Source organism: Dryobates pubescens, chromosome 16 (genome assembly GCF_014839835.1).
Source record: "Dryobates pubescens isolate bDryPub1 chromosome 16, bDryPub1.pri, whole genome shotgun sequence".
NCBI lineage: Eukaryota > Metazoa > Chordata > Aves > Piciformes > Picidae > Dryobates > Dryobates pubescens.
This window is the reverse complement of record NC_071627.1, coordinates 1,231,824-1,257,057: the sequence shown is the minus strand read 5'-3', so window position 1 is coordinate 1,257,057 and position 25,234 is coordinate 1,231,824. Positions and strand designations below refer to the sequence as shown.

At 39.2% G+C, this 25,234-nt stretch overlaps 1 protein-coding gene across 1 annotated transcript in view; it reads left to right on the top strand.

Annotated features, from left to right (window-relative positions):
• Positions 1 to 25,234, top strand: part of SRBD1 (S1 RNA binding domain 1) — a 139,066-nt gene that overhangs the window by 32,807 nt on the left and 81,025 nt on the right. The window contains exons 11-13 of the mRNA XM_009904029.2: positions 3,218 to 3,375; positions 4,542 to 4,632; positions 5,520 to 5,627. Of these exons, the coding sequence (XP_009902331.2) occupies positions 3,218 to 3,375; positions 4,542 to 4,632; positions 5,520 to 5,627 (357 nt within the window). The remainder of the gene's footprint in view (positions 1 to 3,217; positions 3,376 to 4,541; positions 4,633 to 5,519; positions 5,628 to 25,234) is intronic.

Below are 25,234 nucleotides of genomic sequence, written 5' to 3'. Positions count from 1 at the left end.
GCAGTTAGAGGGACCACTTACCTGAACTAGTGCAGCCATTTCCATATTCTTGTTTTCAGTGGTGATATACAAAGTATCTGCTTTTCGATGCTGAGGGCACATCTGAGTTACCAAGGAGTCTTGGAATGCAGATACTGTTCACCATCTCACTTCAAATCGTGTCTGTGGCATACTTGCTGTAAAAAACCAGCACAAATATGAGAAACTTTTGAATGCTTTCTAAGGAAGCATGAAACAGCAATCAATGTGTAAAGAGAATCTAGACCTATCTCTAGACTACTTTGCAAATGAGAGACTTACCAGCTCTCTGTACCACTGCAGGATGAGACAGGGCTGAACTAGTTGTTTGGTTGAACCTTGGGCTAACTCACGTCAAACCTTTAAATTCTTCCACATCTGGAAATTGCTCAGCATATTTTCATATCCCATCATATTAAATAGCTTTAATGAGGATTGTGTTTGAGCTGTTTGTAGTCTGCTTGTGTCGTGCATTGAATGACCTAAATGACTTGAGTGATTTCCCTTGCTCCATTCTTACAGGGTTTGTTAATTGTAATGCAGGGTTTTTTCTACTGTGAAAATAAATTCAGATGTGACTATTTTCAGTGATGTGTTAAAGGAAGATGAGAATAAGGGCGTTGGCTGTTCTAATTTATTGGAGAACAGCTGTCTGCCTAATTACTGCTGAAAATAGCAGAGTACCTGCAAAAGGGCAGGGGTGTGTGTCATGGTAGGGCCAAATGGCCCCAGCACAAACCCAGGCAGACACTGAGGTGTCTAGCCGTGGTCCCCCTCTCCTCCCTCCTTCCTGCAGAAAGCCAGGGTAATGTGGGAAAAGGAACAGAGGGGACAGGACCATGCATGTCTGGTCAACAACCCTGTATCTATGGTAAAGTCATGTGTGCTGGCCACAGCCTGGCAGTAACCCCTTCCCATTGGGTAACTGAGTGCTCGTTTCAGTGCCCTACTGGCCCAATCAATCTCAGGCTGATTTCTAGTCACCTGTGCCTTGCTCAAGCCTTGCTCAAGCCTTGCTCAAGCCTTGCTCAAGCCTTGCTCAAGCCTTGCTCAAGCCTTGCTCAAGCCTTGCCTGCTTGAACCTTGTCTGGCTTGAAGTTGCCTCAAGTTGCCTGGTCCAGTGCCTGGGATAAAGCCACGAGCATACACACTGCAAACCATCAGGGAAGCCATGAGCTTAGGAGTTGGAGCCAAGCCTGCTTCCCCTTGTGACCAGGATTTTGCCATGCCTCAGTTTCCCCAGGACAAAGCAAGCGCCCGGTGTGATAGCATCATTAACAGCCCTGCCGTCTGCTGAAGCCAGACCAGCCATCGACAACCGTGTGGCATTCCTGCCACTCCAAAGCCTCTAATTCTAATACACAGCAGCAGCACCCCCCTACTTGGGTACAGTCAGCTGTGAGTAATCAATTCACTGCCTCTTTGGCATAACCATTCTTGTCGAGTCTCCCCTGACCCCATGTGGTTGATGCCATTTTGCTCCTGGGGTATTCTCTTTCTGTTATATTCCTCCCGGTGTGGATAAAATGGTTAAATTGTTATAGTTGCCCAAATGCTGCACATTGCCATGGTAAATATATTCTAACCGTACATCCAACCTTGTGATATGATTGGCAATTTTATAGTAATAAAAGAATATCAATATCTTTATTAATGATGCCGTATATTTATAAATTAAAAATATTATATCCTTTCACAGTGTGTACAACACTTAGGTAATGATGATGAATATTTGTGTTCTCATTATCTTTTCAATTCAGCTTTTTTTATACAAGATGCTATACCATGATAAAAATATGTCCTTATCAGTCATTGTCTTACTGGTCACATCTGACATAAGACATCATACATCTTGTACACCTTCACTCAACAAGATTGATTTGTTGCTCATAACACTCTGCAGTAAGTGTTTTTGCTTGAAGTCATCAAAGTCAGTCCTTTGTGCACGAATTCCCTTCTTTCTCTTGAAGAGTACTCTCAGCTTGCGTCGGGTTGGAAGGGGCCCTCAAAGGTCATCTTGTACAACTCCCCTGCAGTCAGCAGACACCTCCAACTAGATCAGGCTGCCCAGTGCCACATCAAGTTTGGTCTTGAATGTCTTCAGGGACAGGGCCTCAACCACATTCCTGAGCAGCCTGTTCCAGTTTTTTACCACTTCTATTGTAAAGAACTTTCTCCTTATGTCCTTAAGCTACCCTGCTCCAGTTTAAAACCATTGCACTTCATCCTATCGCTCCAAGCCCTTCTAAACAGTCCTTCCCCAGCCTTCCTGTAGGTCCTCTTCAAATACTGAAATGTAGCTACAAGGTCTCCTCAGAGCCTTTTCTTCTCAGGCTTGACAGGCTCAATTCTTTCAGCTGGTCTTCATAGGAAAGGTGCTCCAGCCTTCCAGCCTTCTGATCATGTTTGTGGCCCTGCTCTGCACCCATTCCATCAGGTCTATGTCTCTCTTGTGTTGAGGGTATCATAGCTGGGCACAGTACTCCAGGTGAGGGTCTCGCCATAGCAGAGTAGCATGGCAGAATCACCTCTCTCAACTGGTGGCCATGCTTGGTTTTATGCAGGCCAGTGGAAAAAAGGGTAGGGATCATCTTGATCCCATCAGCTTTCTAGTATGGTTCTGGGAAAGCGGAATACCCTCCTAGAACGACTCAAGTTTACACACTTCCACGAGGACTGTTAAGTAATATAATTTGTAAATGAAATTGAACATCTCATGAGTCTCAATGGATTAGCAATTAATTGGACAGTCTCTTCTGTATTCTTTCTAGTACATCTCAGCCTAAGTGATGATCCTTTTTTTGCTGAGTAGTGATTTTTCTCCAGAACTGGGAAGTTAGGATGAATTCAATCAATGCTGCCTTCAGAACCACTTTTGTTTGCAATTAGGTATCAGCATTGATGGAAATCTGCTCTTTGCTCAACAAGATGAGCTGATGTTAGAATGCTTGTTATGTGCATGTTCTTATAGGAGTTGGATTTACTTTTAGAATCAGGATGAGAGTATTATATAGCTGATCCTTTTTTATAAAGTGTCAAAAACTTGATTGGAAGTGTACTATTTAATTAAAGATAATGAAAACATGATTGGGAAAAGCTTTATGACTTTGAAACAGTTCAAAAGTGTGTTTTAATTCTGATGAAGGGGAAAACGTTTGGTTTGGTTGTTGGTTTTTGTTTTTGTTTTTATCCTTTTAAGATCGAAGTTGACGTCTGATGCAGAGAAAGAGTCTGTGATGATGTTTGGGAGAAATCTCCGTCAGTTACTTCTGACCAGCCCTGTGAGGGGCCGTACTTTGATGGGAGTAGATCCTGGCTACAAACATGGGTGCAAGCTGGCTATTATTTCACCAACCAGTAAGTTTCAATTCCAAATATGTTTGAAAGAACTGAAAACATATATATTGATTTAGAGGAGAAGATCGTTTCAAAGCCTATATTTGTATCAAACTGATTTTTATGTTTTTTTTTTTCCCTTGGGCTGTTGGTGTTTTCTCTTAGTCTTGTCTACAAATTCCTTTCTTCAGGCTTAAGGTTAAGTTTCTGTCACCTGGGTTCCAGTGTCTCCTTTGGTGTAAAATAAAATACAACTTTAAATCCTTCTTCCTTCTTGAGTACAGACTCAAATAATTGTGCCTCTCAGTAGTCAACAAAGAGAACATCTGGCATTTTTATTGTTTAACCAAGAATTTGTGTTTAAATACTTTGTAAATCCTCAATTTTTTTTCATGGGCACATTGGACATCTGGATGCTTTATCAGCCCTTTTTGTTTAGTAATTTATGTGTTAATTGGAGAAGTCAGAAACATTGTATTTATACAACTTTCTAGTGTAGTTTTTAGACAGTTGTATAATAGAGCCTTTCCAGTTTATCTATCTGATCTGGACATGGATAACTCTTTAGGCCCATGGTAAAATGGTTTGTTTTCCTTTTATTTTGTTGCTGCTTTTTGTGTGAGAATACATCTGGCTAGTGTGTAAGGAAAGATGTGTTCTTGACACATTAAAATGGCAATAAAAGTAAGGTAAGTGTTTATTAGCATGCGTTGCCCCATAAGCTGTCAGTGCTGATTAATACCGTTATTTCCAAATGTGACAGATGAGATCATGGCAAGAGCTAGTATTGGAGTTCTAGAGGTCCTGAACTGCAGGTCCTGCGACTGAATTCCTAATTTTCATCTCCCTTTACTGGATCTGTAAAATATGCAAGACTAAAGCATTAGTCTTTTGCAGTCAATTGGTGTTTTTTTGGTAATATCATACACTTTAGTTGCCTAATATGGCTAGGTCCTCATTATTTATGTACATATGTCTCCAAGGAACTAGAAAATATATCAGCTCATTTTGGTTTGGCAGCTAAAGTATTTTTGTCCTTGGCTCACCATACATGTCTTCTAACTGGACTGGTGGTGCACTGGATGGCTGGTTAAGAAGCTTTGCTTGTGAATCCCCAAATTGACTTTGCAGGATATGGCTTCTGAGTTTTGTGCATTTATTAAATTATTTACTCTCCATTGTTCCAGGTCAGATACTTCATACCGATGTTGTTTATTTGCATTCTGGTCAAGGATTTCGAGAGGCTGAGAAGATAAAGAAGCTTCTGCTACAGTACAAGTACTCTAAAAAGAAACTTCCATTTATTACTCTTTCTTGCCAAATGTAGTGAAAATCTTCATGATAAAAATACTTGCTTTCAAGTGCAATAAGATTTCTAATGATTTAACTGGCATTGCTCTTTCTGTATAGTTTAGAGCTTGTTTTTCTTTTATTCTGTTCATGCTTTTACATTATGTATATGTTAGAAGCATATGAAATCAAGCTGTGGCTGTCACTAAAGCTGCATGCTTAAGGGAGTGTATCCCCATAAAGCTCTGTCAATCCAGGAATTATCTTGAAAATAGGAGCAGCATGATTAAAGGGTTATTGTTTCCAACTGTTTTGGGGTCCCCTGTGGACAGACATCTGGTCCCTTGTGTCAGCTGTTGAACATCCACAGTATACAGCCCAGCTTGTCTTTAAGCATTAGATTGGTTTTAAACAAGGTGATTCGATGGCTGTCTGGCTTTGGTGGCAGCAGTCAGCGTCAATGACCTTGCAGGCTGTTGCAAACTGATGTTTGCATTGAGGAGTTAAGATTCTGATTGCTTGGGCTTTTGTCCTTTTTCATGACTTGTAACAGAAATATAAGGTGAAAGGGCTTGAGGACTGTACATTACATTTCTTGTATGAATATGAGGTATCATTTTGGGGGGGTTATGTAGATACTACTACTGTTCAATTCCATTACAAGTGAGAGAGAGTGAGAATTTTGACCTGCCTCTTGAGTTATTACAGTTAAAAACTTGTTAAACATGGTATGATATTACTAGGATTATGTTCTTACTGCATGTGGGCCTTGTGTTACATGAAATAAGATGGACTGATCTTTTTGTGTGTTGAATGATATGTATGTCTAAAAGAATAACTAAGGGAAATTGTTCATCTTTTCACCTTACACGAAGCTGTAGCACTGTTGTGATTGGCAATGGCACGGCCTGCAGAGAAACAGAAGCTTACTTCGCTGACTTAATTATGAAGAAATACTTTGCACCACTGGATGTTGTTTACTGGTAAGATCATTTTGCTTGCTGTGATACTCAATCTGATCAGCATATTTTAACTTACCAGGTAGTCTTAAATACATTTTTTTTCAAGTGCTTCTTTTTATTGCCTTGTCTTTTTTTGTGTCAAACTTGACCCATCCTTCTAGCCAAAAGAAAATGGCTGTAGCCCTTTGGAGCGTGAAAGCAGCTGTCCTGAGTCAGTAAGAGAGAGTCCTGAGATTCACTCTGTTGCTATTATCATTGTAACAAAGTATGCAAGAATAGCAGTTCAAACAGCCCTGTGTTTGTTACTGTGTTTGTTTCTTGATTAATGAGGTTCAAATGCAAATGATAAAGCTTGTATTGTCTCACTGTAGTATGAAATACTTCCTGATCCTATGGATATTAGATGGGCTGGGAATAATATTTTGTTAATGAAGGTGTTTGTTCTCTTTAAACTCCAAATTTTATCTGCTAGTTTGCTAATTTCGGACTAAACTTTTTGGTGTTACTTGGATGGAAACTACTGTGTTGCTTTATTTTTTCCATGTAGAGCTTTCTTTTGTTTGTTAGTTTGTTTTTCCCCCCCGGCCCTCTGTTCAAAGTACAATACAGATTTCCTGGAACCTTTTTTCCCTAGATTAGGAAGTTATCTTAAAGAAATGTTCAACAAGTCTGTTATTCCTAACAACTTGTGTTATCATTTAGTTACACTTATTCTTTGTTTCTAAGATTTCTAAGTAAATTTGCAAAAGATCTGATGCTTACATGTCCTTTTTATTTCAAGAGAATAGTAGTAGTTTTTCTGATTTTAATTATTTGCAAAGGAAGAAGGCTCTTTAAGCTTCTGAAAAATTAAGACTTCTTCTTTCCTGCATCCAAGTTGAAAACAGTGGATTTTTGATGATGGTAGAGAATAGAAAATGTTTCATACTGTGTGGATTTTTGAAAACGCTTTGTTTTGGCGGTGTCCTCTTGTTACACTGACATAGGCGCTCTGCCTGAAAGAGTGATAGTGATTTTATTTATTGATCATGTGTTGCAAAATGTCGGTAACTGTTTAGTTTACACAGAAAAAAATATATAATACTGTGTCTGGATAGTTTACTTGCTGCTTTCTTCTTTTGCTCTAATGTTTATTTCTGGTTTGATGCTCAGGATTATTGAATTTTCAAAATAATTAACAGTATTGATGAACTTTAAATTTGTGTTTTGGCCAGTAGAGCTGTGAAGTTGTTGGAACTGGTAAAAGCTGTTATGAAATAGGAATTAGTGTAAATGCTGTAAGGCAGAGGTCAGGGTATCAAGTTGGTTTTGTTTTTTCTTTTTTTTCTAGTAGTTATGAATAGTTTTTTAAACCCTTCAGATTTTCCAAAACTCATGGTATTAGTAGGAAAAAATGCACAAATGCAGTTGTTTAACCTTCAAGATAAATTCCTGGAAATTAAGAGTAATCAAGAAAGCATTTTTGCTTCCAGTATGTGTATATACATATATATATGTGTATAGTTAGTGATTTTCTTGCATTGTACTCATGTATAGTGAAGAGCTAGTCCCTACTTCACAATTTGTATGCAGGACACACAAATCAGAAGAATATAGATTTTAATTTTATTATTTTTTTGGCAGCATATTTGATGCTGTTGAGCTTTGTAGATTGCTGTTTGTGTGTGTGTGTTTATTTGGATTTACAAATAAGCTGAGCTTGTAGCTGAACTCTCACATTTTGACAGTCTTGATTCGATGTTTTCTTGGAGACAGGGGTTCCCATGTTGTCCTTTCCTGCTAAATTAATTTTATGTGCATCTCATTGCTTTATCCAGTGCTGGGTTTTCTCAGCCATGCTGCTGAGTCCTGCAAGATAGCTACTCTGTTTCCTTTCTAGCTCCAGAAAACATTCTCCTTAATCTCTTTGGTATTTCTTAGTAACAGAGAAGTTCCTGATACCCTTATTTTTGATACTCCAGTAGAATGCCTGGGATTTTTGTCAGTTTGAGTTAAAGACTGTAATACTTGCAAAATGAGGAGCAATTAGTACAGAGTTATTATGTGACATAGTAGGCATACATTGGGAGAACTGCTATACCTCTTGAGGGGAAGGAGCTATGAAAGGTGACTTGGGAGAATGTGTGCTGCCGATTCTCTTGTTTTTAAACATAGAAAGTCCTCCAGTCGCACTCTCACATCACAAAAACTCGTTTCCATGTACAAAGTCTTCCCTTGAATGTACTATTTTATGATAAGGAAAACATTGGGACTGTGTTTATACAGGTCTCTAATCAGTTCTGTTGAAACCTGTGGTTTGCTTTTGGATCAAATGATCTCTACAGATTGTTTTCCAGTTAAAATCTCTAAGAAGCCTATTAAGCAGCATTGGAACAGGTAATTTTAAAAGGTCTGTTTCTGCATACTGTAGTCATAACTGAAAAAACAGATTTGCAAATCAGTTCCATGTTTGAACTGTAGGGAGAAAAAAAAGATATTCCCCTAACCAGACAAAACAAAAAAGTGAGATGAAAATAAAAATCCTCAAGTGCTGAAACTGTACAGAATGAGTCAGACGCATCTGACAGAATACCAGTTCTTGCGCTGCCCAGCAAAACGATTCAGTTCATTGCTGTGTGCAAGTTTCAGAGAATTGTGAGTTGTATTTGCACTTACAGCCTTTTTCCCTCAAAGGAAAACTCCTTAAGAGAATCCAAATGTGAAGTGGCTTGGCAGATGAGGCCGGATTGTTTTATAGTGCTGTAAACCCCAAATCCCAATCATCTTCTTAAGCTGTCATTCAGAAAGGTGACTGATGGAGAAGTACTACAGACTTTGACTTCTTGGCAAATAAAGTTTGTGGTATGATACTACTTGACTTTTTGTTAGAAAAGGAGAATAGAATCTGAAATTATTATACAAAACCAAAACTCTGCTCATACCTTTATGTCCAGCTCATCATATGGAACTTGGATCATCTGTTTCCAGGGAAATGAAACAAATAGAGTGTAATTTTACAGAGGGGGCGTGCACAGTTGATGCGCACACAAATATTCTGGACAGGTATGTACTCTTAAGTAAGATTAGTGATAATAGCCAGCTAATCACTTAAGTGATATGTATGTGCAATACATGTTCAAATAGTCTCTTTAGTACTAACATCCAATACAATAATTTCAGAATTCTGCCTGAAGCTATTCCTTGGCTTCAGTCTCCAAATCCAGCAAGCACTGACCTACAGACTTCAATAAGAATACCGTTAACTTTTTATGAAGTCTATGACAAGAGTCAACTGATTCTCATGTTAAAATGTTTCAGTTGTTTCAATAATAAGAATTACAATTATTTTTTTTCATTTCACTTCTCTCCAACAAAATTATGTTTTATTTGTTACTATGTTGGTTTTTTTTTTAGTGCTCATAAACACATGAAGGGCAAAAAATTACCAAATCATCAGCAATGGCACATACAAACTACTTGGTTTACTGAAGTTTTCCAAAGAGAAGCAAAACAGTGCAGACAGTAGTAGGAAATGAAGCATATGGCATGATTTTTATGTGGCTTTAAAACCTCTTTATACTCAGTTTGACAGTTTTTTGATTTAAAGCAAATATTTTTCACTATTTTTTTTAACCAGCATACTTTCAAATACTACCTACATCCAACCTAAATAACTGCAGGACTTTCTTTTTATTTTTACTTTTTCTTTTTCAAAGTAGTTTCCCTTTTAGATATATGTTTATTGACTTAGATTAGGACTGGACTAGAGCCCGGGGACAGTCATATCTAGTCTTTGAGTTTTTTGGTTACAAATCAGTTTTTGTTACAAGGTTCAATAAATATTCTTGATTATTTATGTTACTTCTATTGTGAGTTCTTGCCAAAGATACATTGTATTATAACCAAAACAGATGTTCTGTTTTAGACAAGTGTATTTGTTTTAACAGGACCAGAAATGTAAATGAAACAACAGTGTGTTCAGCATTAACATGGCAGATGATGAACTTTTGGGATTTCTTTGGCCTTTTTGGATTAACTGAAAGTCTAGAAAAAATATCTCAGGAATCTCGTTCCATATTTCTCTCTCTGCAACTGTTTTTTCTTTGATTGCTGTCAGTTGTAGCAATGTTGAAAATGAAAGGTATCTGAATGACAGATGAGCTATGCTAGAGCAGGACAGCATGAACACCTCAATCATATATGGAAAACAAAGTCACAACTTTTCCGCCTCAGCAGTTTTGTTGTCACAATAGAAACATTCTGCTGCCTTTTCTTACGTGTTTGTTGCATTAGTTCACACTCCTCATAAAGCATCTCAGCTCACATTTAAAAGAAAGTTTAGGTGCCATGAATTGCTAATAGTTTTCAACAAGGAATAAAGAATGAAGCCAGGCAAGTGTGTATTTTTCTACTTTTCTGAAGTATTTTTGGTATTTAATTTCTGTTATACTCGGTTTTAAAAGTCATACAAAGTCCTTTTCACTTTCAGCAAGACTTTTCTTGCTCTCGAGACTTTATAAGCAGTATAATTAATAATTTACTGCTGTTTAAGTTCAAACGTGTATACTGTGACAAATAGGGGAAGTCTGTTATACAGTTTTGTAAAGCTCTCATTGGATTTTCTTTAATGTTTATACTGTCTCCTTTAGAATGCTTAGAAATGTTCTGCTAAGGTAGAATAAGACTGTTTAATACCTTTTGAAGTTGGACTTTGGTGGCAAGAAATTGATTTGGAAATGTTTGCTCTATAGGATTTTAGGTCCACTGGTATTTTATAGGTGTCTGCACGTGCTTTAAATATCCTTTTCAATTTAAATGTGTGGTTTATGTTGTTGAATATCTACATTATATTCTCTCAGCTTTAACAAATGCCACTTTCAAGTTCCATGCCCCTACATTTCTAATGTTACACTAGCTTAATTCCCATTACTTTTCTGCTTCATAGCACTCGCAGTTTGAAAGGGACCTAACATTCGGGTTCACATTATGATAATTAGGTTTCAAAGCAGCGTGGGGGGATTAAGATGTCTGAAGTCTAGTCGCCGAATAAAGTTCAGAACTACTTGTAAAACTTGTTTGAGTGGTTAACAGAAGTGGTTTTATTTATTCAGAGCTCATGCGGCATTAATCCGTATTTCATCAGGTACCCACAGTGCTGTAACTCTAGATATGACCTTGGGACTTAATTTACCCCATCTCAGTTTTCCTTATTAATGTGCCATGAAAGAGGTACATGAAAGATAGCCAACATCAAAGCACCTTTTCAAATAAAGTGGTTGATATGAATCCTCTGGTATTTAACACTGTCTGTCAAATGTTTCAGCTGGTTTGCATCCTTTTACAAGCTATTGCTTGCTGCATTAATGCAGTTGTTTTAAGTCTGTTGAGAGTACAAAGGGGTGTGGGGATATGGGAAACTTCTATTCCTTTTTCTTTTTGATTATATTTTCTTGAAGCTGTTATTTTTGACCGTTAAGCCATGTAACTCTATTGATGACACATTAATGTGTGCACACCTACACACCTTAGGTCATTAGATGTCTGATACAGAAGGTAGAGAGTAGTTTGGAATATTTTGGCAAAAGGACTACATGCTCGGTGGCAACAATGCAAATGTCTGAAATGTGCACTGAAGAACCTTTGTTCTGCTTTCATCTCTTTCAAGCTCTAGTGGAGTCATGAGAAGTCCTAAACAATGAAGAAATAATATGACAAACAAGCACGTTAAAAGTATGTGTCAAGAGGACATAGTCAGTGGAAACATTTTGTATTAAGTAGCGATTTCCCACTAAATTGTCTTCTCTCCCTTATTTAGAAGCTACTTTCCACTGTGATTATTTACAACAACTAAGAATTCATGGCTGTGCACACTTCAAAAGAAAAATCTCTTTGTCTGTGTGCATGTAATTTTATGTCTCACTCTGCAAAGAAACTTGTTTCTTCTGCTACTCCTTTTATTCGTAACTTCAGGTAGTAATTAGTCTGTTGTTTGGCACAGCTTGGACCATAATCAATTTCTGAGTTTAAAATAATATCCATTTTAAATTTTACTGTTGACACCATTCCTGTTTCTAGCAGTGTTTTTCCAAGGGGAGGAAAAGAAACTGGGAAGCAGTGAAAGTACAGGTGAAACAGATGATTTCAGGCTTTTATAGTGTGCTCAGGTGGCCAAGAAGGCCATTGGCATCCTGGCCTGGATCAGGAATAGTGTGGCCAGCAGGAGCAGGGAGATCATTGTGCCCCTGGCCTCAGCACTGGTTAGGCCACACCTTGAGTCCTGTGTCCAGTTCTGGGCTCCTCAGTTTAGGAAAGATGTTGAGATGCTGAAAGGTGTCCAGGGAAGGGCAGTGAGGCTGGGGAGGGGTCTGGAGCACAGCCCTGTGAGGAGAGGCTTAGGTCGCTGGGGTTGCTTATCCTGGAGAAGAGGAGGCTCAGGGGAGACCTTCTTGCTGTCTACAACTACTGAAGGGAGGTTGTAGCCAAGTGGGGGTTGGTCTCTTCTCTGAGGCAACCAGCACCAGAATGAGAGGACACAGTCTCAAGCTGTGCTAAAGGAGGTTCAGGCTGGATGTTAGGAAGAGATTCTTCCCAGCAAGAGAGATTGGCCATTGGAATGTGCTGCCCAGGGAGGTGGTGGAGTCACCATCACTGGAGGTGTTTAAGAGGAGACTGAATGGGGTGCTTGGTGCCTTGGTTTAGTTGATGATAGGTTGGATGATAGGTTGGACTCGATGATCTCAAAGGTCTCTTACAACCTGGTTAATTCTATTCTAATTTGACACTTTTTAGAGCAAGCTTTTATAAGCAATACAGTTGATAGAATCCAAAGATGGATCTAGGATGAGAACAAGGACTAACTGGAAGTATGTAAATCTAATTAATGAGATTATGAATTCTGTTGAGTTCTAAAAAAGAGTAAGATATATAAAGTCTGGATTTTAACAGTGTGAAGGCAGGGGTCAGGGAGTAAATGTAACTAGCAAAAGAAATCTGAATCTTGAGGAAAAGTTCTCTTTTCCAGGGCACTACAACATGTTGTTTGATTCCAGGGAAAGGGGAAAGTTACTGATGCAACTTTCCTTCTGCGTTTTCTCTTAAGAGAAAATCATAGTAACGGTAATATCATCACTGGAAGACTTCAGGATGAGAAGCTGTTGTGCATGTGACACTATGTTCAAGGGTAACTTGGCATGCTCTTCGGTTAGATACGTGTTGATCTCAAATACTTCTGCAAATCAGGTAACTGTGAGAAATTGATCACAATAATTCCTCTGTTTTAACAGAGAAGTCGTTTATTATATTTAGGATTGCAAAATTACTTTTCTATTTTCAATTTATTTTTCTTTTGTGTCCCCCATTGAGCAGTAATTTGCACACAGGCTGTTTTCTTGTACATGTTTGTTATGTTCAGATCAATAAAACATCTTTCTTTTAAGATAATCAGCTATAATACATCTAGTATTGCAGTACAACAGAGGTCAGGTGAACAGAGTGTGCCATCTAAAAATATTTACAAACACAAAACAAGAACCTGTTGGAAAAGTGAAAGATTGGTTAGAGATACCAGAGAAAGAATATACTGAGCAGGTGCTACCATTTCTGCACACAGTGTGCTGATCAGGTTCCCCGGGGGTAGTTTTGTTCCTAAGTCTCTCTTGAAATGATACCGTCTTTTTCTGGGGTATGTGCGTGTTCAGGGTATGTTTGACTCGGTAATAGAAGTCTTTAATGTTGTGCTCCTATGAAATCTCCTTTATTAAGAACTTTCTATGATGACAATGAGTAGTACTCTGGCCTAAAGTCACTTGTTCAAGGCCATTTCCAAAGCTCAGAAATACTGAAGAATTTAACTAGAAAGGCTGCTTGCCTGTATTGTGTTCTTGGCAGGAGAGGGTGAGGAGTCTTGTTAAGAAGTGTCTGAGTGGTGGCCAGTATCCAGGGGTGGCTCAAGGAGTGCAAAAGTCCTGAGGAGCTGGGTTGGCGGTGAAGGAAGCAGTACAGAAAGTATGGATGTGCAGTCAGGGAATAAAAGAGAGGGCAATTTCAAGGTACTTCCTCTAGGCAGAGACTCTGAAATACAACATATGGGAAGTGTGTACTACTCTGAGCTCATCTGTGCTGTGCATTCTGTCTTTCCAAAGTAGCAGATTATGTGAAGAGAACAGTTCTCCCTCTCCTCTCTGCAGTCTCTCTTAATTGTTTGTGAGTGTGAATGGATGGTGTACAGTCCAAGCTTAAAACTGAGGTTTGGACTTCTGCTGAAAAATGTGACCTAAAGACATATTACTGCTGATCAGAGTGAATATTGGAGACAAACTCTAAAGCAGCTGCATCTATGAGTCTTTGCCCAAGACTGGGGTTTTTTTGTTTGTTTGGAGTTTTTTGGTGTTTTTTTTTGGTGTGTGTGTAGCTAGAGTGAGCTGAAATATTCGTGTTCCATTTAACTGCAGAGTGTGGTTTAAAATGTTGTCTACTCATTGGAAGACTTAGAAAGTTAGGTTTTGGCCAGTTACTGTGAGACAACACATTGATGATCTAGATGAGGGGATTGAGTCCACCATTAGTAAGTTTGCAGAAGACACCAAGCTGGGAGGAAGGAGTTGATCTGTTGGAGCGTAGAAGGGCTCTCCAGAGGGACCTTGCCAGGTTGGACAGATGGGCAGAGTTCAACAGGATGGCATTGAACAAGTCCAAGTGCCTGGTGCTGCAATTTGGCCACTTTGGCCCCAGCAGTGCTACAGGCTGGGGTCGGAGTGGCTGGAGAGCAGCCAGGCAGAAAGGGACGTGGGGGTACTGGTTGACAGCAGCTGAACATGAGCCAGCAGAGTGCCCAGATGGCCAAGAAGGCAAATGGCATCTCTGCACTATACTTGGCACTGGTTAGGCCACACCTTGAGTCCTGTGTCCAGTTCTGGGCCCCTCAGTTTAGGAAAGATGTTGAGTTGCTGGAAGGTGTCCAGGGAAGGGCAGTGAGGCTGGGGAGAGGGGTCTGGAGCACAGCCCTGTGAGGAGAGGCTGAGGGAGCTGGGGTTGCTTAGCCTGGATGAGGCTCAGGGGAGACCTTCTTGCTGTCTACAACTACCTGAAGGGAGGTTGTAAACCAGGATGGGGTTGGTCTCTTCTCCTAGGCAAGCAGCACCAGAACAAGAGGACACAGTTTCAAGCTGTGCCACGGGAAGTTTGGACTGGAGGTGAGGAGAAAGTTCTTCTCAGAAGAGTAATTGGCCATTGGAATGTGCTGCCCAGGGAGGTGGTGGAGTCACCATCCCTGGAAGTGTTCAAGAGGGGATTGGATGTGGCACTTGAAGCCATGGTTTAGTTAGTCATGAGGTGCTGGGTGATAGGTTGGACTTGATCTCTGAGGTCTTTTCCAACCTTATTGGTTCTGTGATTCTATGAAGAAAATGAGTCATGTTCCTTATGAAGCTGGGACTGTCAAGTTTTAAATATGTGTTCTGCAAATGTTCCAAACTTGGGTTTGGTATTAATCTGAAACCAGAAAAGAGTAGGCTTTCAGTTACGGTGCTGCAGCGCTGTTTTAAGCTTCCAAAATTAGCCTGTATGGTTCAGTTCTGTAGTTTTAGGTGTGTGGGGCTTTTTGTAGTTGGTTTTTTTTCTGTAAAGTTCTGGGCTGTGTGGTCATCTCCAGTTCTCTCTCATAGTGGAAATGGAATGGAATCATATTTGGGTGTTACTTGCTCAAATAGAAGCTGAGAGAGGTTAGATAGTGACTGAGCTAAATGACAGTAGTTCTTTGACGTATTTTCTATTTGTAAACTGTTGAAGATTCTCTGGTGACAGTGTAGAATTCCCTACAGGGACTCTAAGCCTCCTGGCAATGGGCTGTTTTTTCTTGTGTGAATCACAGGCTGAAAACCACCAGGTCTTAACCTGAGGGGAAAAAAAGAAAGAAAGAAAGAAAGAAACATCCTATTTAAAATACATGAAATTGTGGATAGGAAATTGTCTCCCTCATTTGTGCTTGCAGCATGGTTCTTGTTACCCACATCTGTGGATTTTACACTGCTATCCCTTACTCATTGCCTGAGATGAAATAGTGTGGCCCCACACTAGTATGGTATCACCATGCTAACAAAATCTTTGCTTAGAAGGAAATGTAAACAAAAACCATTAAAATGTTAACTTACGATTTCTGTGAGTATTGCCTTTCTAAAATAAATGACCCTTGGCATGTTTGGAATATTACTCTATGGTCATACTCATACTCAAGAGATGTCAAAAACGTCTTTGTGTGTTCTAAGTGAATTTGTTGTGAAATAACTGTGGCAATTGTTAAATTTTCACTAGTAAAAATTGGGAAAATGAATTTAGACTCCTTACTATGTAAAACAACATCAGGGATTACTTGTGGAACCCTGTTAGAAAATAATTTAAGTGGAAGCATCCTAATATAGTGTGAATATATCCTCTGATTTGTGAGGTACTAAAACAGTCTGACCTGATTGTGTATTTGGTTTTGTCTTCAAGTAGACATTGCGTAGGAACCTAATGGAGAAGTAATCATTTTTCCATTTGTTGCCAGTAATATGCTTTTACTTAAGTTGAGGTTCTGCCAAGCTTCATACTTACTCATTTGTAAAAGTGCATTTGGTATTCTGCATTTCAGCTCTTTCTGGGCTTCCTTTATTGTTATAAGATGTGCTAGACACATTCATTTATTTATTCTTACTTACTCTTCTGTTATATCTGGTTATAAGCTGAAGCTTCGGTTAGGTGGCTAGATTACATTAGGCTGTCTAATCATCTGCATTCCTTAATTTCAGTCGCTTTAAGCTGAAGAGTTACCTTGGGCATGAGATTCTTCATCATAGGTCTGTTAGAGAGTGTCTGTGTGGGTTGCATTACTGGGGAAAAGTGGATTTATTCTTTGATGTATCAGTACTGTTGAGATCTGGTGAAAGGAGTGGTTTGTGGGCAGATCCTAAGTTTTGAGAGAAGTCTCCTGCTGAAAATACTTTCAGGGTTGTTTTGAGTAGTACACCTCAGGAAATGGCCACTTGTACTGCTGCTAACAACTCCGTCTAGTGCCAGGAGAGCAACTTTTACAAACCTGGGTTTTAAAAACAAATAATCAAAATTCTTTGAAAATTAAATGTTTATGACTGAGGTGTCTGAAAGCCTGAGAGTCTTCTAGGACTGAGAAGCAAATACAGCGTGTCTGTCAGTAAAACAAGGGCTCTTTCCTTCTGTAGTGACATAAAATCGTTGCTATTCATGATTTCAGGCTGTCATCAGAAGTGAGCACTGCCCATATTCCACCTTCACTTGGAGTAATTTTGTATGATACTGGAAGTGGAGGCTATGCTTGCTTGGACTCAATTTAACTTTTCTTATCAACAAAGTGTATGGCAGTCTCAAAAGCTTCATTGAAAGAAACCACAACAACAGGAGATACTTCAACATACTTCTAATGTAGTTTTCAGGGTGTGAGAGGCAGAGAATATAGACATGCTCTGTGTCTCAAAGGGCCTTTGAGTAGGTTATTTCAGCTTGAAAAGGGATTACATTTAGATGACTGTAGTGTCAGATGGATATGACTGAAGGTGCCTATTGAGAGCAATTCTTTTCTATAACTGGATCCCAGCACTTCCATCAATGATGAGTAAGTGGAGGGAATGAGAAATGATCCATTTGTTGTGGTGGGTGATACAGAAGCAAGAAAGAATGTCTGAAAGGAGACATCAAAAAGTACAAGCTAAGTGATGTACCTGCTTCAGTACCAGGCCATCCTACCACTAGCAACAGGCAAGTGGAAGGAAAAGGGCAGAGAGGAGAGAGTGGTTTTCCTGTTTGTTTTCAGTTATGGCATAATTGTATTGCTTTGGTGACTTAATGTATGAATGTAAATGTAATCATGTCCATCTCACGCTTCTGTAGATTAGTTATTTTCCTTTTGAACACCCAACAGCCCTGAAAGCGAATTTGGTTTACTCACATGGAAAAGAACATTATTACTTGAATCCTACTTGCAACATCAAGTAGTACCACAGTTCCTAATTGTATCAAATACTATTCAAACTGCTGAGTTTTCTGTGGGGTTTTCTAAATAAAAAACGTGGAGGTGGGAGGGGAGGGGGAAGGATGTCCGTCTATATACAGTTTATTTATTGCCAACATTAAATTGGATTTTCACATAAAGCTTCTCTCTCAAACCTAATTAATTTTTATAGTTTGTTAAACATCCCTGGCAGGTAAGGCAAGATGCCTATTGCCTGTTTAGTTCTTTTACTGAGTTGAACTAGAACTAACATTTGGATAAAATACATTTTGACATTTGAATCTGATGTCAATGTTTCAGGGAAGCAGTTTAGACATGCACCCTCCCTGAGTGATTCATGAGTGATTCTCTTGTCTGCATTACAATGTGGTACTGTAAATACACTTTGGAAGTGGGCTTTCAGTAAAATCAGTGATGCATTTATTACTTGTTCCTGGTCTGTTTTTCCTTGTAGTGTAAAATCACAACTCAAAGCTAGCCTGGCTTTTTTTTGCTGTTAATTACTAGAAGTTACTTTGTCATTTTTAAGTAAATCAAACTGGATATTCCTGTGTTACTGCTCAGTGATTATCTGTCTGTTGAAGGAAATGTTAACTGTAATCTTCTGGTGGAAGAGGAAATAGAAAAAGACATTGTCAATTTCAATGTTTTAAAAGGAAATAATTTTGAAATAATGATCTAGTATCCTTTTAATATATCTTGTTTCTGTAGTGAGCAACAGCAACAAAAAAAGGGCTCTGGTTTTCCTCTGCTCCTACAGGCCCCAGCTGTCTCTGCCAGCATCCTGCTGTGTCTTACTTGCCTGTCCACAGCCTCTTGGTGCCTCCTTGGTAGTTACTTTCTCCTCAGGGAAACTGCCTAATGACCTCCTGGTGTTTCTGGAGAAGACCACTGACTTGAAAGGCTGTGCTACTGAGCATCATTTGTGGAGCAAGTTAGGGGAAATATTTTTTTCCTTTTGCTGGTTTTTGGTAATGCATTTACAGTAGGCTGTAGGTTCTGGACTTCTGACATTAGGAAGAGGAATGCTTTCTGATTGAGACAAGTTTTTGAATAAAGGGGTTGTTCTTGTGCTATATGAGAAGGTAAGACTGATGTCATGTAATTCAGAGCAGATTCTCTGCAGTTTTGTGGCTTGTAGAGAATTAAGGGAAGATGCAGATTAAATGTTGATCATAATGACTTGTGTAAATGTATTTTACTATGCAATGAAGAAAGTGCAAAGTTGATTATTTTTTACTTGATTTTAAATGCCAGTGTTATGAGGTCAACCTTATTTGTGGTTAATATTGGGTTGCAATAAACTAAAATTTATAATTAATACAGTGAAGTTTGGAGGAGATGCTTTCTATATCTAATTCTCTGGTACAAATTGAAACTTTTAAGGATTAAAACTGGTCATGTGTCAAAATTTTAATGTAGAATTCATGGTTTTAATTCATGGCTACTCCTTATTTATAAAGGACTTGTAAGTTAGTTTCCATTGCATTTAATGACACAATGTAAGTCTGGGGGTTCTTCTTTACCACAGTTGAACTCTTATGAGTCATGTAGTGCTTGTGATAATGGTGATGCTGTGAGCCTTTATGAACTTAAAAGGAAGTTAAGATTTGACATTTGATCTCAGGGTTTGATTAAATCCAAATCCAGGATGGGATATGCCAGTTTGTGGTAGTAGTGATTTTAAAGTTTTGTTTACACTTTGTAAAAATACTGTTTCAACAACTTGAACAGAATTCTGATTATGCTTTATGCAATGTCATAAATGGGGGTGTGTGGGAGGGGAAGTAGCAATTGGATCCTTAATACAGAATCTGTAATTTCATTCTGAATGAGTCTATGCTTAGATGTGGAAGCCTATCTCTGGGGGAAAAAACTTTGATGTTTGTGCCTAGTTCTTTTGGTGGAGGAGGAGCTTGTTATCCTGTCTCTGCAGTGGATGTAAGAAATGCTCTGAGCCTCATAACAGCTTGACCAGTAAAAGTGCTGGAATGGTCCAGTGCAGACCTCGGCTGTGTTGTCACATCTGACAGTGTTGGTGTGCGAATGTGAGCTTCGTGCTGCGCTGGCTCAGGGCTGATCGACACTGATGGCAGCAGGAGTACTGGTCTGTTTTCCGGGGGCAGGCTGAGGATGAGGCTTGGCTCTGCCATCTTTCACAGTAGCCAGCAGAGCTGAGAAGGTGCCTAAGGGCAGAAGATGCCCTGATGTATTAAACGGTGCTGCATATCCCAACCTGTCATATGTTCTCCATAACTCCCTGCAGGAGCCGTCTGCATCAGCCAGAGTGCCTTTGGGTTTGTTGCTGTGGTGCTGCCATAGAATCAGATAAATTCTTGTTCTCCTCTGGACAGTTATTGTTTTACTGTTGTATTGTGTCTTCTTTTATAGCCCTGATCAAAGTGTGGGGCCTTGGATGTGGTGTTTTGTTGTGGGGCTTTTTTGTTTGTTTTGTTGCTTTGGTTTTGTTGTCGATTTTTAAGTAACAGCTGTTAGTTGTTAGAAGCAAGAATCCTCCTAACAGTTTACTTCAGGCACTTGAAATTAAGTGAGCCTTCTCTGTTGCTGCAGGAATCGTCAGGCCACAAATTTCCATTCATTTAATTTCCAAACAATTTTGGGTTTCCTCTTTTACTTGCAGGATTTGAGTGAGCTCAAAATGTTCACTAAGTTTTCAGTGTAGCCCTATTTGAAAACAAAGAGCGTTGACTATCTCCTTTTGTTTCTCAAATGCTGTTCAGGGGCAGGTAAATACTCTCCTGAAACATTCATGGTACTAAATTGTTTACCAGCCATTCAAAAAACAAGTCTGAAACTCTGTACCAAAACCTCTGTTCTCAGCTACAGAGGATCCAAATGTTCCTGCTAATATGTAGTATGTTTTTGAGTTTCCACTCAGGGAAATATTTGAAACCTGGCTGGGCACAGCCCTAAGCCATTTGCCAGGGGTATTTGACTAGCCAGTCTCTGCAGGTGCCGTTCAACTACCACAATTCCCTGGAATTCAACAGTTTCCAAAAGTGGAAAGGGTTGTTCTAGGTTTCTCAGTCTTCATTGCTAGCTTCTCTTGCATGATCCAGACATCATCTAATGATGCATGCAGAGAAGTAGATGTGGAGTAGATCCCCACAGGACAGGGCCACTGCTGTTTCCGCTGGCTTTTGCAGATGTAGGTTCTGATTGTCTGCTTTCTGTGTAATGCTTTGCAGAAGACTTTTATGTTCCAGTGTACCTTTCTTTCTTGCTGCCCAAATACGCATGGACAGTACAGTTTTGGAGTCATTTGCTCTCATCTTGAAGTGTGCAATGAGGAGAGGAAAGAGACCTTTGAATGGAGAAGGGGGAAATCAATAGCTCATTCTAGGGCTTAGGTCTTGAGTGAAAATTGGGTTGTTGATGGATTATTATTTTTTTTTTAACTTATTTATTACTGCCCAAAAAATCTGAATATGAAGTTTCTGGTGCAAACTTTGTCATCTAAAAGAGAGAAAAATATAGGGTTCATTTAAAAAGAATGAGTTTTGATTATAAAGTGGGGAGGTTAAAAAGAGAGCTAACTCGATTAAAATGATGTGTGTTCCAAGATTTTTATATTTTTTTCTGCAAAATATTAGTAGTTGAACTTGGGTAATTAGCTGTGTAAATGTCTTAATGAACCTTTACACTACTGTAGGGTATTTTCTTACAGGTGATTGAGTATTTAAGTACAGGATAACATAACTATGACCAGAGAATCACTTTGAAAAATCATAGTGTAAAAAAAGTAGGATGTGAAATAATTCTGCTGCATTTTTATAACTGAGGTGTGAGGATATCTTAAAAAACTAGAGAGCCATCTTATCCTATGTTTTCATATTTGGATAACTAAAAAAAAATTTTAGAGTTAAGGGTTGGTTTTTTCCAAGTGTAAAAAGTAATTGGACAGAAATGCAGCACAAGTAATTTCAATCCAGAAATATACCATAATTTTCCCCCCAAGTGTTTGTAAGTGCATGAAAAACATGTTTTAAATCAAGTGGTCTTTCAGCATATGTTTATGCCAGTTCTAGTGATATTACTCATGGAAAGTCTCCAGTGTGGATCTGTCACAACCTGAGGGAACAAATTATTCCCTTTTAAGAGAAGGCTGAAAACAAATACAGCACTACCTAACTAACCTTTTATTTCACTAAATCCAGATGTTTATTTCTGTCACTTTTTTCCTCCTTTTGGTTACAGGAATTTGGGTTTTTTGTAAAAACGTGGAATCCATGAATCTCTTGCGAGTTTGTGGGAATTTCGTAGCTTTTGTTGTTTGTTTTTGTAACATGAAATGAGGCAGTATCCACTGTTTTAAATGGTCAAAGGATAAACAGTAACACACCTAACATTTAGCTCACTTCCACATGGAGCTAGATTTAATTCAGATTAGCATTGTTTACTGTAGATGCTCAGTGATGGCACATATCAGTTAGATAAGGATGTTTAAAGCTATGACAATGAGGAGCACCAGAGAAGACATGAAAGAACTCCAGAGGCCTAAAAAGGGAGAAAAAGCTAGAATTTAATAACAAAATAATTTAATAACTTGATCTGCCTATGTTGCTTTACAGACATTTGTGTATTAAATCTGTGTCTTTGAAAAGAAAGTGACCTATTAAAATACGCTTGTTGAGGTAAAGCAAAATTCATGTGATTTATTTTTTTTGTTTTAGTTTTGCATGAAAAATGTTGCCTTTTTCTAAAGAATGAGTAACCTACTTTTTCTTAACTTCCTTGCTTTTTTGTCCTGTCTGCTATAATCCTTTTTATACTGTAGTGCTACAGTTCCTTCATAGGAGGTTTGTAGACTTTGCTGGAAGCACTAAACTAGTACCGTAGCCTTAGAAGCTTTTTTCCAATGAAGAAACACAGTTGCCTTGATGGACAGAATGGAACTCTTCTTGATCAGCATCAGCTTTGAACAGTTGTGAAATAGAGTATAGGAAAATGTCAAAGCAAGCTATTTTTTCCTGTACTAAACAAATAATACAACAGCAGCAGCAATGAAAGAAGACTTAAAAAATGTTCATAGAATCAGTAAGGCTGGAAAAGACCTCAGAGATCATCAAGTCCAACCTGTCGCCCAACACCTCATGACTAACTAAACCATGGCTTCAAGTGCCACATCCAATCCTTTTTTGAACATCTCCAGGGACGGTGACTCCACCACCTTCCTGGGCAGCCCATTTCAATGGCAAATTAGTCTTTCTGGGAAGAACTTTCTCCTCACCTTGAGCCTAAACTTCCCCTGGCACAGCTTGAGACTGTGTCCTCTTGTGGTGCTGGTTGCCAGTGTTAAGAACACTGCATGATTAAGTTTGCAGAAATTATTTTTTGAGAGATAGTACCATTTAATTTTTGTGAGGTCTGCATGAGGGACCATTTACTGTATGTAATACTTGTCTCAGTGTTGTTGAGCTGGAGAGTAAACACGGGAATTTCTCTATGTGGTAGAAAAGCTGCGTACCTTAGAGTTCAGTAAACTGTGCCAAGAAATGTCTATAGGTTAAAAACATTTAATACGATGTCTTCAGATACAGCCTAGATGTTAAGAGGGTAGCTTGCTAAGGAGTGATTGAGTACTAAGATCAGTGATATTGTGAGAAGTGGGGGAAAAACAGAATAAAGCTCAATGTGAGCTATAAGTACAGGTCAGAATTTTCCATGAATCAGAGCTGCAGAGGCTACGTGGCAGCTCTGGCTGGGCTGCCTCCCAACTGCCCAGAGTGAGCATTAAAGAAAATGACAGTTGCTGGAGGTGCCCTTCTCTAAGAGGCATTTTGCTACATATGTTGTGGTCTTGTCTGGTTATACTCCACTCTGTGAGCAAAGCCTCCGTTAGAGTTAGTGTGACTCAAAGCTCCAGCCTTTGTTTTGGCTGAAGTAACTGCTTTTTAGCACCAACAGTTGCTGCATCTGTGTTGCTCATTCTTCCAGACAAAAATTATTCATAAGAGCAATTATAGCAACTGAATAGCAGGTTCTTGTAGCCTTGCTGGACAATTTCAAGTTGACCATTTGCATGTGCCATTTCTTCATCCAGTTTTTATTTGATAAAATCTGAACACTCTGAACACTGGTAAGGGGTCAGTATTCACTGGAGAATGGGGTGGACTCTTATTAATGCATTGTCTGTGTCTTGAATGTCCTGTGGCCCACAGGAAAGGGATGGTGTGGGTAGGACAATTGTGTGCAACAGGGAAATGTTTTAATTTGAAAGTGAGACAGTCTTTAGGCAGGCTTTGGTGTTCTGAAATACAGGCCGTTGGTAGCAATGCCAAATATGGCTGGTGCTGGCAAAATCTGGGTATTTCCTTATAGGAAGAAATGGAAAAAAAAAAAAAGTCATCTTCATTCCCAAAGCCTTAGTTCTTGGTACTTTATAGTGCTCCAACTTGAATCACTGCTGAGTCCCAGGGTTTTACCCTTTGCCTCTGCTGTTTAAACAGCCACGATGGGCCTTACCTTTCCCAAGATGCTGCGTGGCTGGAAATGGGCTGAATGAAACACTAGCTCTTCCTTGTGTGCTACCACTGTAGGGCTTTCTGCTTGGCTGAGCTAAGGAGCTGCTGGCAGGACAGTGCTGGTGATGGCCTAATGGCCTTCTGCTTTGGAACTTGCAGCATCCCTTGCTCTGCTCATAGTGTTGGATGAGAATTGCTGGCTTCAACAAAGCTCTTGAGAATTTGAGAACTGCGAGCAGTAGGGGCAAAGTAAGGCAACTAACAGCTCTTTCATGTGAACAGTTTTGCTAGGCTTTGTGGGGAGCAGCAGCATCTTTCTGGACTGTTCCATGGTTTTAATCACAGAATCATGGAATTATTGAGGCTGGAATAAACCTCTGAGATTATCAAGTCCAGCCTATGATCTAACACCACTACATCAACTGGACCATGTCAGTAAGTGCCACATCCACTCTTTCCTTAAACATCTCCAGGGACAGTGACTCCACCACCTCCCTGGGAAGTCCATTCCAGTGTCTAATTACCCTTTCCATGAGGACATGCTTCCTAGCATCCAACCTAAATCTCCCCTGGCACAGCTTCAGGCCATAACCTCTCATCTTGTCACAAATTGCCTGGGAGAAGAGGCCAACCCCCATCTTACAACTACCTGAAGGGAAGTTGTAGTAAAGTGTGAGAGTCTCTATAAAACACATGAAAAGTGAGTATTTAACATTGCCTGGTGTTTGTCTTTTTTTGGTTTTTAAGTGTGACTGCCAAGAACAGTTGTGTTTTTGTCTCCATGTGCCTTCCTCCCAGGGGGTAAAAGAGGTTAGGTAAAATCTTGTCACTGTTTGGCTCTACTTTTTTAATGGTGTTCCTATGTTAGTCCTGCAACCTTTTCTACTGTCTTTTCTTTCCTCTAATTGGAGATAGATTACTTTAAAACACATTTGAACGCATCTAATTAAAGTAATGCTAAGCAGAATTAATAATGCTATTGCATTGTATTCACATAAAATGTGCTTTTTTTCCCTTCTTGCATGTGTCCTGATATATTACAGTAATAATGTATTCTATAACATTTCTCTTGCCAAGATGTCTCTTTATGCCATTGCTGCCACAGGAATTAGAGCTGTAGCTAAATTTTATTTCTTAAGTTCCTA